The sequence below is a fragment of the Brachyistius frenatus genome, unplaced genomic scaffold (assembly GCF_029030835.1).
Source record: "Brachyistius frenatus isolate BFR_SWC_R1_liver_20210118 unplaced genomic scaffold, ASM2903083v1 Contig_21, whole genome shotgun sequence".
In the NCBI taxonomy this organism is placed as follows: Eukaryota; Metazoa; Chordata; class Actinopteri; family Embiotocidae; genus Brachyistius; species Brachyistius frenatus.
This window is the reverse complement of record NW_027210620.1, coordinates 5,452,244-5,464,526: the sequence shown is the minus strand read 5'-3', so window position 1 is coordinate 5,464,526 and position 12,283 is coordinate 5,452,244. Positions and strand designations below refer to the sequence as shown.

General features: G+C 42.7%; 1 protein-coding gene across 1 annotated transcript; it reads left to right on the top strand.

Annotated features, from left to right (window-relative positions):
• Positions 1-365: 365 nt before the first annotated feature.
• bmf2 (BCL2 modifying factor 2) lies at positions 366-12,010 on the top strand. Its single transcript, XM_069696664.1, has 4 exons — positions 366-398; positions 3,249-3,488; positions 4,924-5,141; positions 8,092-12,010. Exons 1-4 carry the CDS (start codon positions 371-373, stop codon positions 8,206-8,208), a joined length of 603 nt encoding a protein of 200 aa, XP_069552765.1. The 5' UTR covers positions 366-370; the 3' UTR covers positions 8,209-12,010.
• The last annotated feature ends 273 nt before the right edge of the window (positions 12,011-12,283 follow it).

Below are 12,283 nucleotides of genomic sequence, written 5' to 3'. Positions count from 1 at the left end.
CAGGAGAAAAAAAAAACAAAAAAAAAAAAACACAAGCCCTTCTCTCAGTCAGCAAACATCCATGAGTGGTTGTAACGCAAAGAGGGATACAAGTCTCATCACCACAGTCTGCTGGAAACAAGGTAACAAGCGAGTTGTCAAGATACCACCGATCACCACGGAAAACACATTTACTGGCGGTGAGTGTGAGACGGTCTCGTATTCAAAAATTCAACAACAACAAAAACAAAAACAAAAACAAAAAAAACAACCTTACTTATTACCCCGTCGCGTGCTCAGTGGTTCCGGGGAGCAAATGCGCTCTTCGCTGGAGGGAGGTGGAGGTGGAGGAGGGGTGGGGGGCGCATGTCCGGGCAGACGGAGACCCGGGATGGAGCGGACCCACCGGGCCAGTTCGGGTACGCGGCACACGGCGTTTGTTAAGTTTATTTCGGTTTCCAGTTTCCTTTCTCTTGTTTCCACGGACGAACTGACGGGAGGGTGAAATGCATCCCCCACTCGCGCGTTTTGGATTCTCCGCGTCCCGGCTGATGTCCACCGGTCTTTGACCAACGAGCGTTGGTCTGCGGCTTTTTTTTTTTTCTCTCAGTTTTTTATTATTATTATTTTTTATTATTATTATTATTACACACTACAGGTAATTATCGCGTAATTTAACAGGAGAGAATTAGTTTACATGACTTGCCCCGTGTACATTTCACTAACTCCTTTTCTTCGAATGAGTGAAGGGATGGGCTCATTTCACGTGTGTTTACAAGGAAAACGTGTCAACATGGGAGAATGGGAGCCAGGCGAGTATTGACTTAACGTTGTCCTTAATGTTTGGGTAAAACACGGCTAGTATGTTGCTGTCACGGGTTAAAAAACCCGTGCGTAAGTTGGAGGCTGTTTTATACGACAAAAACGGAAACGAATTGGTTTGAACTCACTAGTTAAGGCGGCGGTTGTTATTGTTATTTGTCGTGTCAGCATCGCGTTTCTTTAATAGAGGATGCGATGGCTGCTCGTTTTGTGGATGTCTGTGATGAGCGGTCGGCGCTGAGCTGCCCGGGATATTGTGCTCCTGGTGCGGGTGAAGCGCAGCAAGATCTCCGGTGAGACTCTAAATGGGCAATGTGATGTAAATATCGGCGAATTTTTTTTTTTTTTTTTTTTTTTTTTTCCTACTTGCGCAACTACAACACATTTGCAACCCCTTGTTAACGTCGTACAAATGCAAAACCTTTAGCTGGACCAGCTCTTGTATGTTTCCATTCCAGAAAACGTACGATTCATGACTTTATTGGAGCATGTCACTTGCACACTGTTATCCACAGGATGTGTATTGCTAGTTACAAGTGAAATAGCAGCTGAGCTCGGTGTGTGTGCTCCCCCTGCCCGGGCTTTACGTGGAGGAGAGCCCAGTGCACAGATGGTGCAGCAGAGGGAGCCACTTTCTGCTGGAGCTTTGAGCCTTTGACCAGCACTGTGGTGGCTGCCAGGCCTCCCTGCAGCCCCAAGCAGTGTGTGTGTGTGTGTGTGTGTGTGTGTGTGTGTGTGTGTGTGTGTGTGTGTGTGTGTGTGTGTGTGTGTGTGTGTGTGTGTGTGTGTGTGTGTATATATGATGTCTTTTTGTGTGTCTCCCTGTCTATGTTTGTTTTTATGTGTCTGACACTATGGTAATATTGCCAGTCCTCTGTTAACTGCCAGTGGAAATTCAAGACAGGGCTTACATTGCAATTGACACACAACACAAGTGCACATTTGATGTTAGAGAAACTTGATGCACAGTTGCACAGATGCCCCTGCTGCTTGCGTAGCATTAATTAATATTGTACTTAACTTGCCTGACGGAGACGTTAGTACAAATTAGGCCTGTTTTGAATTTCAGTAATGCACAACTAATTAGCATGCATTGGCGAAGTGGACACATTTCACTCTGAAATGCCTGGAGAAGAAAGGAGGCCAGGGGATGTGTGAGTCTTTCATTATGTTTGTTTGTTTTTAATTTACCATTAAGCACACAATCTGATTCAAAGATACACATCTTGCAATAACTTCTTCTCATAACATGGCCTTGGTAGTCAAAGTGCTTTTTCCACAGCTGGTCAAAAAGTAGTTTCCTCCTTTGACTCCATGTGATATGACATCATGCAAAGAGATACATGACTGAGGCCGCCTTGCTCGGTAAACACAATACCAGTGTATCCAGTTTCAGCTTTTTCATTTGACAGCCCAGCCCATTTGTCTCCACTTACACAACAAAAGGAAAAGACAGGCGCCCTTGACAAAATGATATAACAGTAGTTCAGTAGATTGTGGCATGTGGCCAACAAGGAAGAGAGTGTTTGTGTTCAGCAGGCACAGTTGAGGATGGAGTGAAACTTGTTATCTGCCGCGTGAAACAGGCGCTGCACGCAGTACATAACAGTCTCGCCAGAACTTTGGTTTCACTGAGGGTTTCACTCCCTGCCCACTGCTCTGTGTACGTGTGTGCGTGCGGGTTAATAGCGTGGACGCACAGCTACCCAGTGACTGTGTGGTGGCAAGAGGGAACAACGATTGTTGAGCAGCAGAACTGTGCAGGAGGAACCTAATCTCCTGACTGTACTCTGCTGTGCGGCACACTGTTCAGATTAAGGTAATTCTGCGGGAAAAGAAGCCTCTCCGGTGGATCTGTTGGCGCTCAATTACAATTTGGCACCTTATCAGGAACAGCTTGGCAAAATCTGCTGCGGAAGGGTAGCAGATCTGGCGTAGCATTTTTAGCCGCCCACTGGGTCCCCCTGCACAGGGTGTTTCCATACGTTTGGCTCCTGTTGCTGCTCATCCCTATATTAAAAGAAAAGAGATTACTGCCTCAGTTGCATCTGATGTCTGCCTTTCTTTACATAAACATTTACAGAGCCATCTTTTCTTCTGACATGATCCACCTCTGCTTATTTGTTTTCAGTGTTATCACACGCAGCATAAGCCTCTTACTGGGCATTATAATGACTAATGATTTATTTCCATTTAATGCAGACACGGCGAGATAATTTCCCATCTGCTAGAGGGCAAAGTTTCCACTGGTAACAGGAGGATATTTGTCTGGTTTTGAAACAAATCAAACCCAAATTACCTGCAAGCTAAAGATCATGAACACATAGCTATCAATCAAACATAGGCCCTCAAAAACATTTTATATTTGCACTTCTGAAAACACTTGTGCACACCTGCCTGTCATCTCATTCTTAAGTTTCCATCTTGTGTCCCCCTCTTCTCTCCAGGGAGTTTACCGCTGAGGCGTCGGATGGATGATGAGGAGGAGGACATGTCACGGCCCATCTCACAGCTCTGGGGAACGCCCTTTAGGGACGTCAAATACGAAGACCGAGCCACACAGATCGCAACCGGACAGGCCCTCGCTGCCGTCACCGCTGCCATGTCCACGTCGCAGAGCCACAACAACAACGGCATCGAAACGCTGCCCTGCAGCTTGCACCGGCAGCCTCACGTACCTTTTCACGGTAAGGAGCCCGGTGAAGTGATGTGGGCTTACGGTGTTAGAAAATGAATGTGCATCACTGAATCATGTAACTTCTCACGATTAGTCATTTCTTTTGTCTGATTGGATCCTGGCAGGGGGCCGTCCTCAGAGGTCCAAATGATTCACATTTTTGCTGTTAGATTTTATGAGCAATTTGTGTTTCATTTTTCTTGGACCATTAGAGAAACTAAATTCAAATTTAAATTATCACTGCAAAACTGAGACAGGTTTAAAGATGAACCTCCCGCGTCATTGTGAGATCAGTTTTTAGTATAATATGCATGCTGAGAACTTGACAAATAAGCAGTTCTGTGAACCTGTTTGTTTTCTGTGTAGCATTATCTTTATTGCATAGTACCCTATGTACGTAAGCTAAATTTGATAAATGATAATTGCATTCAGTCCACTTGACTTTTTTTTTTACACAAGAATGTCTTGATAAATATAAAAAAGAGACAACAATATTTTCATGCAAACATAAAGGTACATACCAGCACTAATATGTCCATCATTTTTAATCCAATAGTGTTTTCCCATGCCTAAATCAAATCAGTGTGACATCATGCTAATCAAATTGAACGAACGTCGAAGTAGAATGTTGTTTGTTTGTTGACTCAGTATCACAGTGTGTGAGAGCTGCTTATTGTTCTGGGTTTAAAGTCACCAATACATAAACACCACTGACTGCTCTTACCTTGTCGTTCATTGTAATCCAGCCAGTAATGGATGTCATGCACTTTGGCTCCGTTCCATCTCTCCTCCCCAGTTTCTTAGAGATATTATGGTCCTCTGTGAGGCAGAATAATAGGTCATTCTGCACACATGACAACATAACAAAAAAAAAAAAATGTCTCCAAGTGGCATGACTGCGGAAGCGCATGCTTAGAGGCGGAGAGTAAACTCTGTGACCCAGCCCAATAAAAGGCGGCAGATCACTGAGGACATTGTTGTTTTAATACGGTGTTAGAGCTTTCCACCTGCCAACGCTCTCTCTATTTTTTTTTTTGTGTGTGTGTGGACTCTTAGTTGTACTTCGAGTGCCTACCTTTTAGTTTGTCCAGTCACGAGAAGATCTGATAAAACCTGTTTGGTTTTAAGAGAGCATTTTAGCAGCATATTTGTATTGTTTATATGATTAGGCTAGTCAGACACAGCTGTGTCTAAAGCCAGTAAGAAGATAATTGGCCTCATCACAAAGCTGTCTTCAGTTTCTTGAGTTTTTTTTCCACTGTCCAGCCTCACTTCAAAACAAAACGTCAGCGGTTTCACTGAACTGAACCCATTTAAATCTAACACTGCTGATATTACTGATGTCTCATATATTCCTCTTGGCACTGACACTGACAGAAACCTGTTAGCATTTTAAAAACCTCACAAGAACTCAAGTTTTAAGAAGCTTGATGTTTTCCTTTTAGGCAATGCCGGATTGCGGTCACATTTTCCCGCTCAGTTTGAGCCCATGGAGGACCGGGGAGAGAGGCAGATTGAAGAGGAAGAGGAGGAGGGCAGAGGGGAAGACAATGACAGGATGGCAGAGAGACCCGAGGAGCAGGTGGGGGTGAGCCATGAGGCGCAAATCGGTCGTAAACTTCGGGAGATCGGAGACAAGTTCCACCAGGATCACGTTGAACTGGTAAGCCTCACTCCCAAGCAGTGAAGCAGATCCATGATAATGACCCTCTTCACACACACACACACACACACACACACACACACACACACACACACACACACACACACACACACACACACACACACACACACACACACACACACACTGCACTGTCAAGCACGAAGTGTCAAAGTGTACCAACTATGAGCACAAGTGGACTTTCATCACCCCGAAGAAGAAGTGGATAATACCTAAATGCACTATTTAGCTGTTGAACATCTGCATGTTTTGCATGCCAGCAGCAAAGGACAGTGGGTCTACAGGGCTGCTACGACTAAAACTGTATTTTGTTGACTTAAATTGGTGGGTTTTTTTTTTTTTATGTGTGTCAGCTTTCACTTGATTAGAGACACAAATCAAAGCCACAATGTGCCAAATGGTTGCTCACTCTTTGGAAAAAAGGAACACTTTGCCAGCTGAAACGGCCTCAACCCACATTGACTAAAATAGCATGTACAATGATTCAACCACTTTCTTGGCCACACCGAGGCACGATTTAATAAACTTGTGAAAGATTCAAAATTAAGAAACGGTGCACAACTAATCTCTGTTGATTCTTTGTTTGGTGTTATGGTCACGGTCATCTTTACCCTTGAAATCACTGAAACAGTACCTCGGTACGAGCAGAAGGGTAAAGACTGCGCTGCCAATATTGTGTAACAGTACACCAGGAAATGGGAAGACTAGGATAATACAGAAGAAAATAAATGTACATGGCTGAAATCCAGGCCATCATCTGGGAGTGACACTTTCTGACCAAATTCCCACGTCTCCTTGCCTCAGCTCTGTAATTTAAAAGATAAAGTCAGCCTTTATACTCAGCATACCACATGAAGCCTTAGGGAATGATAAAGGGAATTAAGTGTCGAGTCCCAACTGTTTTCAAAGCTCCTCAGTGAATAGTTACGCCTTAATACCCTCCCCGTAGTAGTGCGTGATAAGTCGTTAATTGTGCATAAATGTTTGTAAAGCAGTTACTTTTCTGCCCTGAGAGCTGCTATTAGTCGCATACCCATAAACACAATTGATAAGTACAATTAAACCGGGATAGGTAAAGTTTCTTATCTGCTGTTGTGGCTGTTTTGTCGTGGGGGGTCTGTGTTCACAACAAGGTGTGGCTGATATGTTTTGAAAAGCACTTAACGGTGTGGTGAATGTAGGAGGAGAGAGTTGAGCAGACAAAAAAGAAAGTGACATGCGGTTTGAGTTTTGACATAGTCATGACAAAGACTGAGGAAGAACAGGTGAGATCAACGTGACTTGTCTCGAATAGGAGTGAGCCGCACGTCTGTGTCTGGGTAGACTTGGCCGGCTGTTTATATGCGAATCTAAAAATAGAGTCTGACTCACACACTTATAGACGCAGCCAGTAACATGACGGCTACCCACAATACCTCAGTTGTCCCGCCGCCTGTCTCAGCGTGTGTGTCTCTCTTGTGTGTGTTTTGGGTTTGCCAGTGTAACTCTGTGACAAAGAGATAAGAGAGATTTTTTTTTTTTTTGTCTGCTGTCTGCGCTCAAGTTGGTTTCATGCTGCAGGATCTGATACCACCATTGTAGGAATATTCCAAAGGGAGAATAATCACTAGTGGTCCTTTATGATATCCAATCGCTTCTCTGTACTGCCTCTGCTGCTATTGTTAGACTTTCTCTCTTGGTTTTCCAAGCAGCAGTTGCCGGTGAGGGCTGATGCGTGGGTTTTATGGTTTACGTGAGGCAGACTGCGTTTTGCGGTTTGTCTGTCACTTTTCACAACTTTGGTGGCCAATAAAACGTTGGCGCTTTATTCCAGCGACACAAGTTAACCATTGAGTGAAGGGGCAAAGGCGCACAGTGTCAGTTTCTTCATCATTCAGGGTGCAATAACTTAACCAGGGCAAACAAAATATACAGTGTTCTCCACTGCTGAGAAAGAGCTTGGAAAGATGAGCTTCCCGTAGAACAGCAGAGTACTGTTTAAATAAGCTCTGCAGCATAGAATTAAGGCAATTAAGGACAATTAGGGTTACATTTAGTGGCGCTGGTTCAATTCAGTTCAGTCTGCTAGTTCGCCATCAAATAGCCTGTGGCCTGACTCTGATTGCTAGGCTGGTAGAGGCCTCGATGAAGGGAGGAGGGGGAGGGGGGGAGGGGATCGTAGGGAGAATGCTTATGCAACAGGCAGCAATACTGAGCGTGGCTGTTCAGAGAGCGAGAGGATCAGAGATGGGGTGGTGGTGGTGGTGGTGGGGGGGGGATGCAGCAGGAACCCCTTCACGTGTCTGTGATCCGGGTGGGCCCCCAACCCCTCAACAGAAAATGACAAGAGCGGTTCCCATTTTTGCTTTGTTTTGATCATTATTCGGCTGACTTTGCAATTACAATAGAGCAGCACTTTCTGCAGAAGCATTTCACGTCGAGCTTCTCTTTCCGAAGTCAAAGATGCACTTTTTATATGAGCGGGACTGTATAAAACCATGTCAGCCCACATGTAAAACAAAAATAAAATAAAAAAAAGTGCTGAATTACAGATGATAGCTTGGAAATTTGAATTCTTAAAAGAAACTTTTTCACTTATGAGAAGAGTTCAATTCAGTCAGGGAATGAGAGAACTGCTGCAGTTAGGTGTGCGTGCGACAGACATGTTTTCTAGACACAGGCTCGTGTTTTGGAAACATCCAGTCTTCTCTGTTATATGGTTTCAACTCACAGGGTTCACCACAGTTCACACAATTTTACCTCAGAAACCTGTTCTGATGAAATCAGAGCGTGCGGAGTGACTTTCATGACTGACAAGTGTAGTGATTGCAATTTAACAGCCTTCTTTTTCAGCCCTTTGTCAGTACTGATGACTTAATGTGTCTTTCTCTCTCTCTCTCTCTCTCTCTCTCTCTCTCTCTCTCTCTCTCTCTCTCTCTCTCTCTCCCCCCAGTTTATGAGGCATCAGAGACAAAACCTGCCGGTCTGGATGCGCCTCACGATGGCCCTGTTTGGGTTTTTGTTTCCACGAGAGGGTCTCATTCCCCGCCTGAGAGGAGAGCAGAGATGAAGGGACTTCCTGCTGTCCCTCACCTCGGCCCTCGTTTTTTCGAAACGGAAACGAGGGATGGGACTTTAAGAGATGGCACTGTAAGATGGAACACGGGTTTGGATTTTGTTTTCTAATTGAATATGAAGATGAGATGAAGAAGACACTGGTCACCGCTGGACGGAGACTGATTACAATGTTTTCGTTGGGTTCTATTTTTTTGTTTTGTTTTTTGCTTTCGCCTCTCCGAGAAGAAGCCATTGTGTTTGAAGAGATATTTTCGAAATATTTGTAAGATTACCTATTTTGTACAGTAAACTGCTCTTTTTATTTGGTATTTCAAGTCGTGAAGGACCTCCATCAGTCCAGGGAATGCCTTATTCTCTCCTGCCACAGTACACACTCTTTTGCATCAGGAAAAGAGATCAGTTTTAGGATTAGGCCTCTTTTTCTGGTGACAGACTGTGGACATGGACATTTCGGTGCTGAAGTTACTGACTTAAAAGCCTTGAGGCCTCGAGGCACATTTCTAATTTATTCTCTGAAAAACAATAAGCCCTGGACTTATCTTTTACTGTTCCACACTGGGTAATATGAAAATGGTTGTTACGACATTGCGGCGGTGTTACACGGTGCTGGTCAGTTTAGATGTGTCTTTTATCAGCTTCCTCCGGAGACACAGGGACGTTATCTCAACCCGTGTCTTCAACTGGTGTCATTCGTCAGCGCCTCCATCTCCAGTACCGCTCACGGTGTGAGAGGTGACCCAAACGACCCACTGTGTAGATTCAGGCACTGTCCATTTAAAGCACGTATACTTGAATTTAGGTGTACTGAAGATATCTTAGTCGAGTAATTTCAAGGTCCGACGTCGTAATCGCGGTTACGATGTTTGTGATCATGTGTTTGTTGGAGTGTGTGCTTACCGTTTGCAAAATCTGCATTCGTTTCGAAACCAAATAAGCACAAAGTCAAACAAAAATCTCACTCGTGGGATTACAATCAGGGAAGTGGAAACAATCAGACAAGTGGAAATCTTTGGATAAACGTCATCATTTTTCCAAAGATTTCCAGGATTTATGTCTCTGGCTGGATTGACAATCGCAACTTTGCCCTTTGCTGCATTATATTTATCAGCATTTTTAAAGGGGCGAGCAATATTCAAGCCAGTGGGAGTACAGTGACAGTCTGTATTTGCAATCAAACATTTCCTAAAACATGTCTGTATTCTCGATGAAATACACCTCTTTGCAAATGATTTGCCGCAGAAACATTTTGGGGTTCACCGTAATAGAGATGCATTTTTATTTTATTTCACTCCACGTGTAAAAAGTCTTGAGCACTGATTCAAACCGGATGTGCTAATAATACATGTATGAGATATCTCAAACTGCCAGTGGTACACTCAGCTTCACTTAGTAAGGACAGCTTCTGTACAGTTTAAGAAAACATTTTTGTTTTTGTTTTTATTCACACACAGACACACATTGGTAGAGGAGAAGGTTTATTCATCCTTGTGTGACAAAGTTAGTGCAACATTATGCTACAACACAGCCACTGTTCCTCAAAGTCTTGAAGGACTTTGATAAAATGATGTTAAAAATTCCTCATTTGATGTATTATTTCAGCCTAGTAGATTCATGATATGAACTTTTGAAGACACTGATGGTTTTGTTTTTTTCTCTCCTTTATGTTTTCTTCAGGGAGTAGTTAATAGCTGCGTTAATTATCCGACACATGCTTATGAGCTGTATTTGTTAAAAAAAAAAAAAAAACAACAACAACAACCTGCCTTTTGAGTAGACAACGCTGAACGAGCAAACAAATTATTATACTTTTGACTTTTTCCAAAGCATTTTCACACAACGTCAGCATGGAAGTATGTTACAGGTTGTCAGTTTTTTTTTTTTTTGGTTTTTTTTTTACTTTTTACTACAGGAGTAGCTGAACAAAAAGTTTGTTTCCTGCAAACATTGAACACTGAGCCAATTCAGATAGTTGTGACACACTCTCTCCTCCTCAGTCCCGATCGTCACACACTCACTCTCTTTCATTGAGCATCGTGTTTAACTACTCCCTGTCTTTAATGAGAACAAGTTTCGTTTTTTGTTTGGTTTCTTTGAGATAATTTATTCTAATTTATTGTGTGTATATTTGCCCAGTGCTACTGTATAGATGCTATCTCGGTGTGTACAGTCCTTTTCTTCTCATTGTTGAGGTGCATTCAGTTGCGCGTTCGATGCCTGTGTGTGCGGGGAGGTTGGACTGAAGCCATGTGCCTCGTGCATCCTCACACGCGATTGTGTGAGTCTTTTACGAAATCAACGTCAGATAAAAACAACAGACAATCAAATGTACAAAATGTGCCTTGTGAGGAACAGAACCTGCCACGTCATCATCATCACCAACAACGCTTGGCATAATTACCCAAAAGTCACTGGTCACAGCTCTTGTTTCACTCGGGCTCTGTGTGTGAGATCAACATGAACAAAAAAAAAGAAAATTAGCTTGATTTCTCACATCAGCTCACGAGGCACAGGCTCAACCTTTGACATCTCTCAGCACGAACGGCGAGTTTCACAATGCAAAACCTTCTCAATATCAGAAACGACTGTTTGCAATGTGCACTGTAAAGAAACCAATTTTTTTTTTGGAATTTGTATATTGTACTTTGCGCCTCTCTTCTTTCTACTCCTGAGCTGAACTTCCCCTCTAGATTCTTGAACCTTTTTAAGATCTGTAATATGCTGGATCGGCCTGGCTTGTCTGGGTTGTTTTTGTGCTTTAGTATCTACAATCTAGTAGGGCTGCGGGTTTATATTTGAAGGAGGAATGAGCCACCACGGTGCCCAGTATTATTTGAGACGGGTTGAACAGCCACTCAGTGGGTGTGGTGTTGATCTGACCCTGTTGTTACCAACCACTGTTGCAACCTCGACTCAAGTGAAACATTTGTTATATGTTCAACCTTCAGTGTCTTTAATATCAAATTTTTTCAATTTGTTCTTGAATATCCAAGAAAGTGCATCTTTACTGTCAAGTGCTGTGATTTGGTGTTTTTTTTTTTTATACATTTGACATGAATTTGACACGGCTACTGTTGCTGTCTTTATAAAAAATTAAAAAAAATTTTAAAAAAAAAATCAATTTCGCAAAATTTTTCCATACCTTTTTGTAAGAAGTAAAAGCTACAACACGACCTTTGCTTTTCTATGATTGCTTTTCTCAATGTTATAGCTTTTTTTTTTTTTTATTTGGGATATTGCCAAGTCTGCTGTGTCACTCTCAGTTCAAGGGCTTTTTCGATATATGTAAATGGAGTAAAAATGCATGTCCAACATTCCTGAAAAGATCTGTATCCTAAGGGTTTGAATGTAATTTAATGGAGTGAAAACCACAATATCTCTTTTAACACGTGAAATGAACAGTGGAACTTATATCGGACTCCGGTGCCCAGTGCGCACAGAGTTTGTATTGTCTTCACATTGCTTTCTTTACGTTCAGAGTGGTCTCAAGGATTTCACATTCATGTGTCCTATGAAGGGAGACCCAGTCCAGATGTAGCAGTTTTTGATGAAGCATTGGCTGTGTTATCTTTGGGACTGCTCTGTTTCTCCTGCGCTGTTTGAAAAGTGCCCAGGAGCGACATCGGAGTGATGGAGGGATCGGAGGAGGACGCGGGATGTTTGTTCTTTTTCTAGTGCAATATGCTGTACATAAGAGCTTGGCTCACAAAATCTTACAATTTCTCTTAATTTCTTTTGTTGTTAAATGGGTACATTGCTGTTTTTTTTTTTTTCATTAAAACTTTATGGACAATTGACATGGCTTCATTTCTTTTACTGAACAGAAAACACAAGAGATGTATCTAAGCAAACACAGATTTACTAGTTTACAAGTAAACCACGTCGGCATTTCTATGACACGTGTTTGTTGTGTCACTGGTCAATGGTCGGGTTTTGTATTTGCCCATATAATTAGCATGTCCTAGTTTCAAAAACTTGGAGGACTCCAGTTGAAACCAGGTGTTCGGGTCCAATTTGTTAAGGAACAAGGTAACGGAGGGTTTAGTTTCCCAAAAAGTAAGAAAAAATTA

What these genes read in the sequence shown, in the direction of transcription:
- bmf2 (XM_069696664.1), top strand. Translation starts at nt 371, where the DNA reads ATGGAGCGGACCCACCGGGCCAGTTCGG. An exon ending in GCCTCACGTACCTTTTCACG is followed by an intron (nt 3,489 to 4,923) that starts GTAAGGAGCCCG and finishes TTTTCCTTTTAG; the next exon opens with GCAATGCCGGATTGCGGTCA. An exon ending in ACCAGGATCACGTTGAACTG is followed by an intron (nt 5,142 to 8,091) that starts GTAAGCCTCACT and finishes CTCTCCCCCCAG; the next exon opens with TTTATGAGGCATCAGAGACA.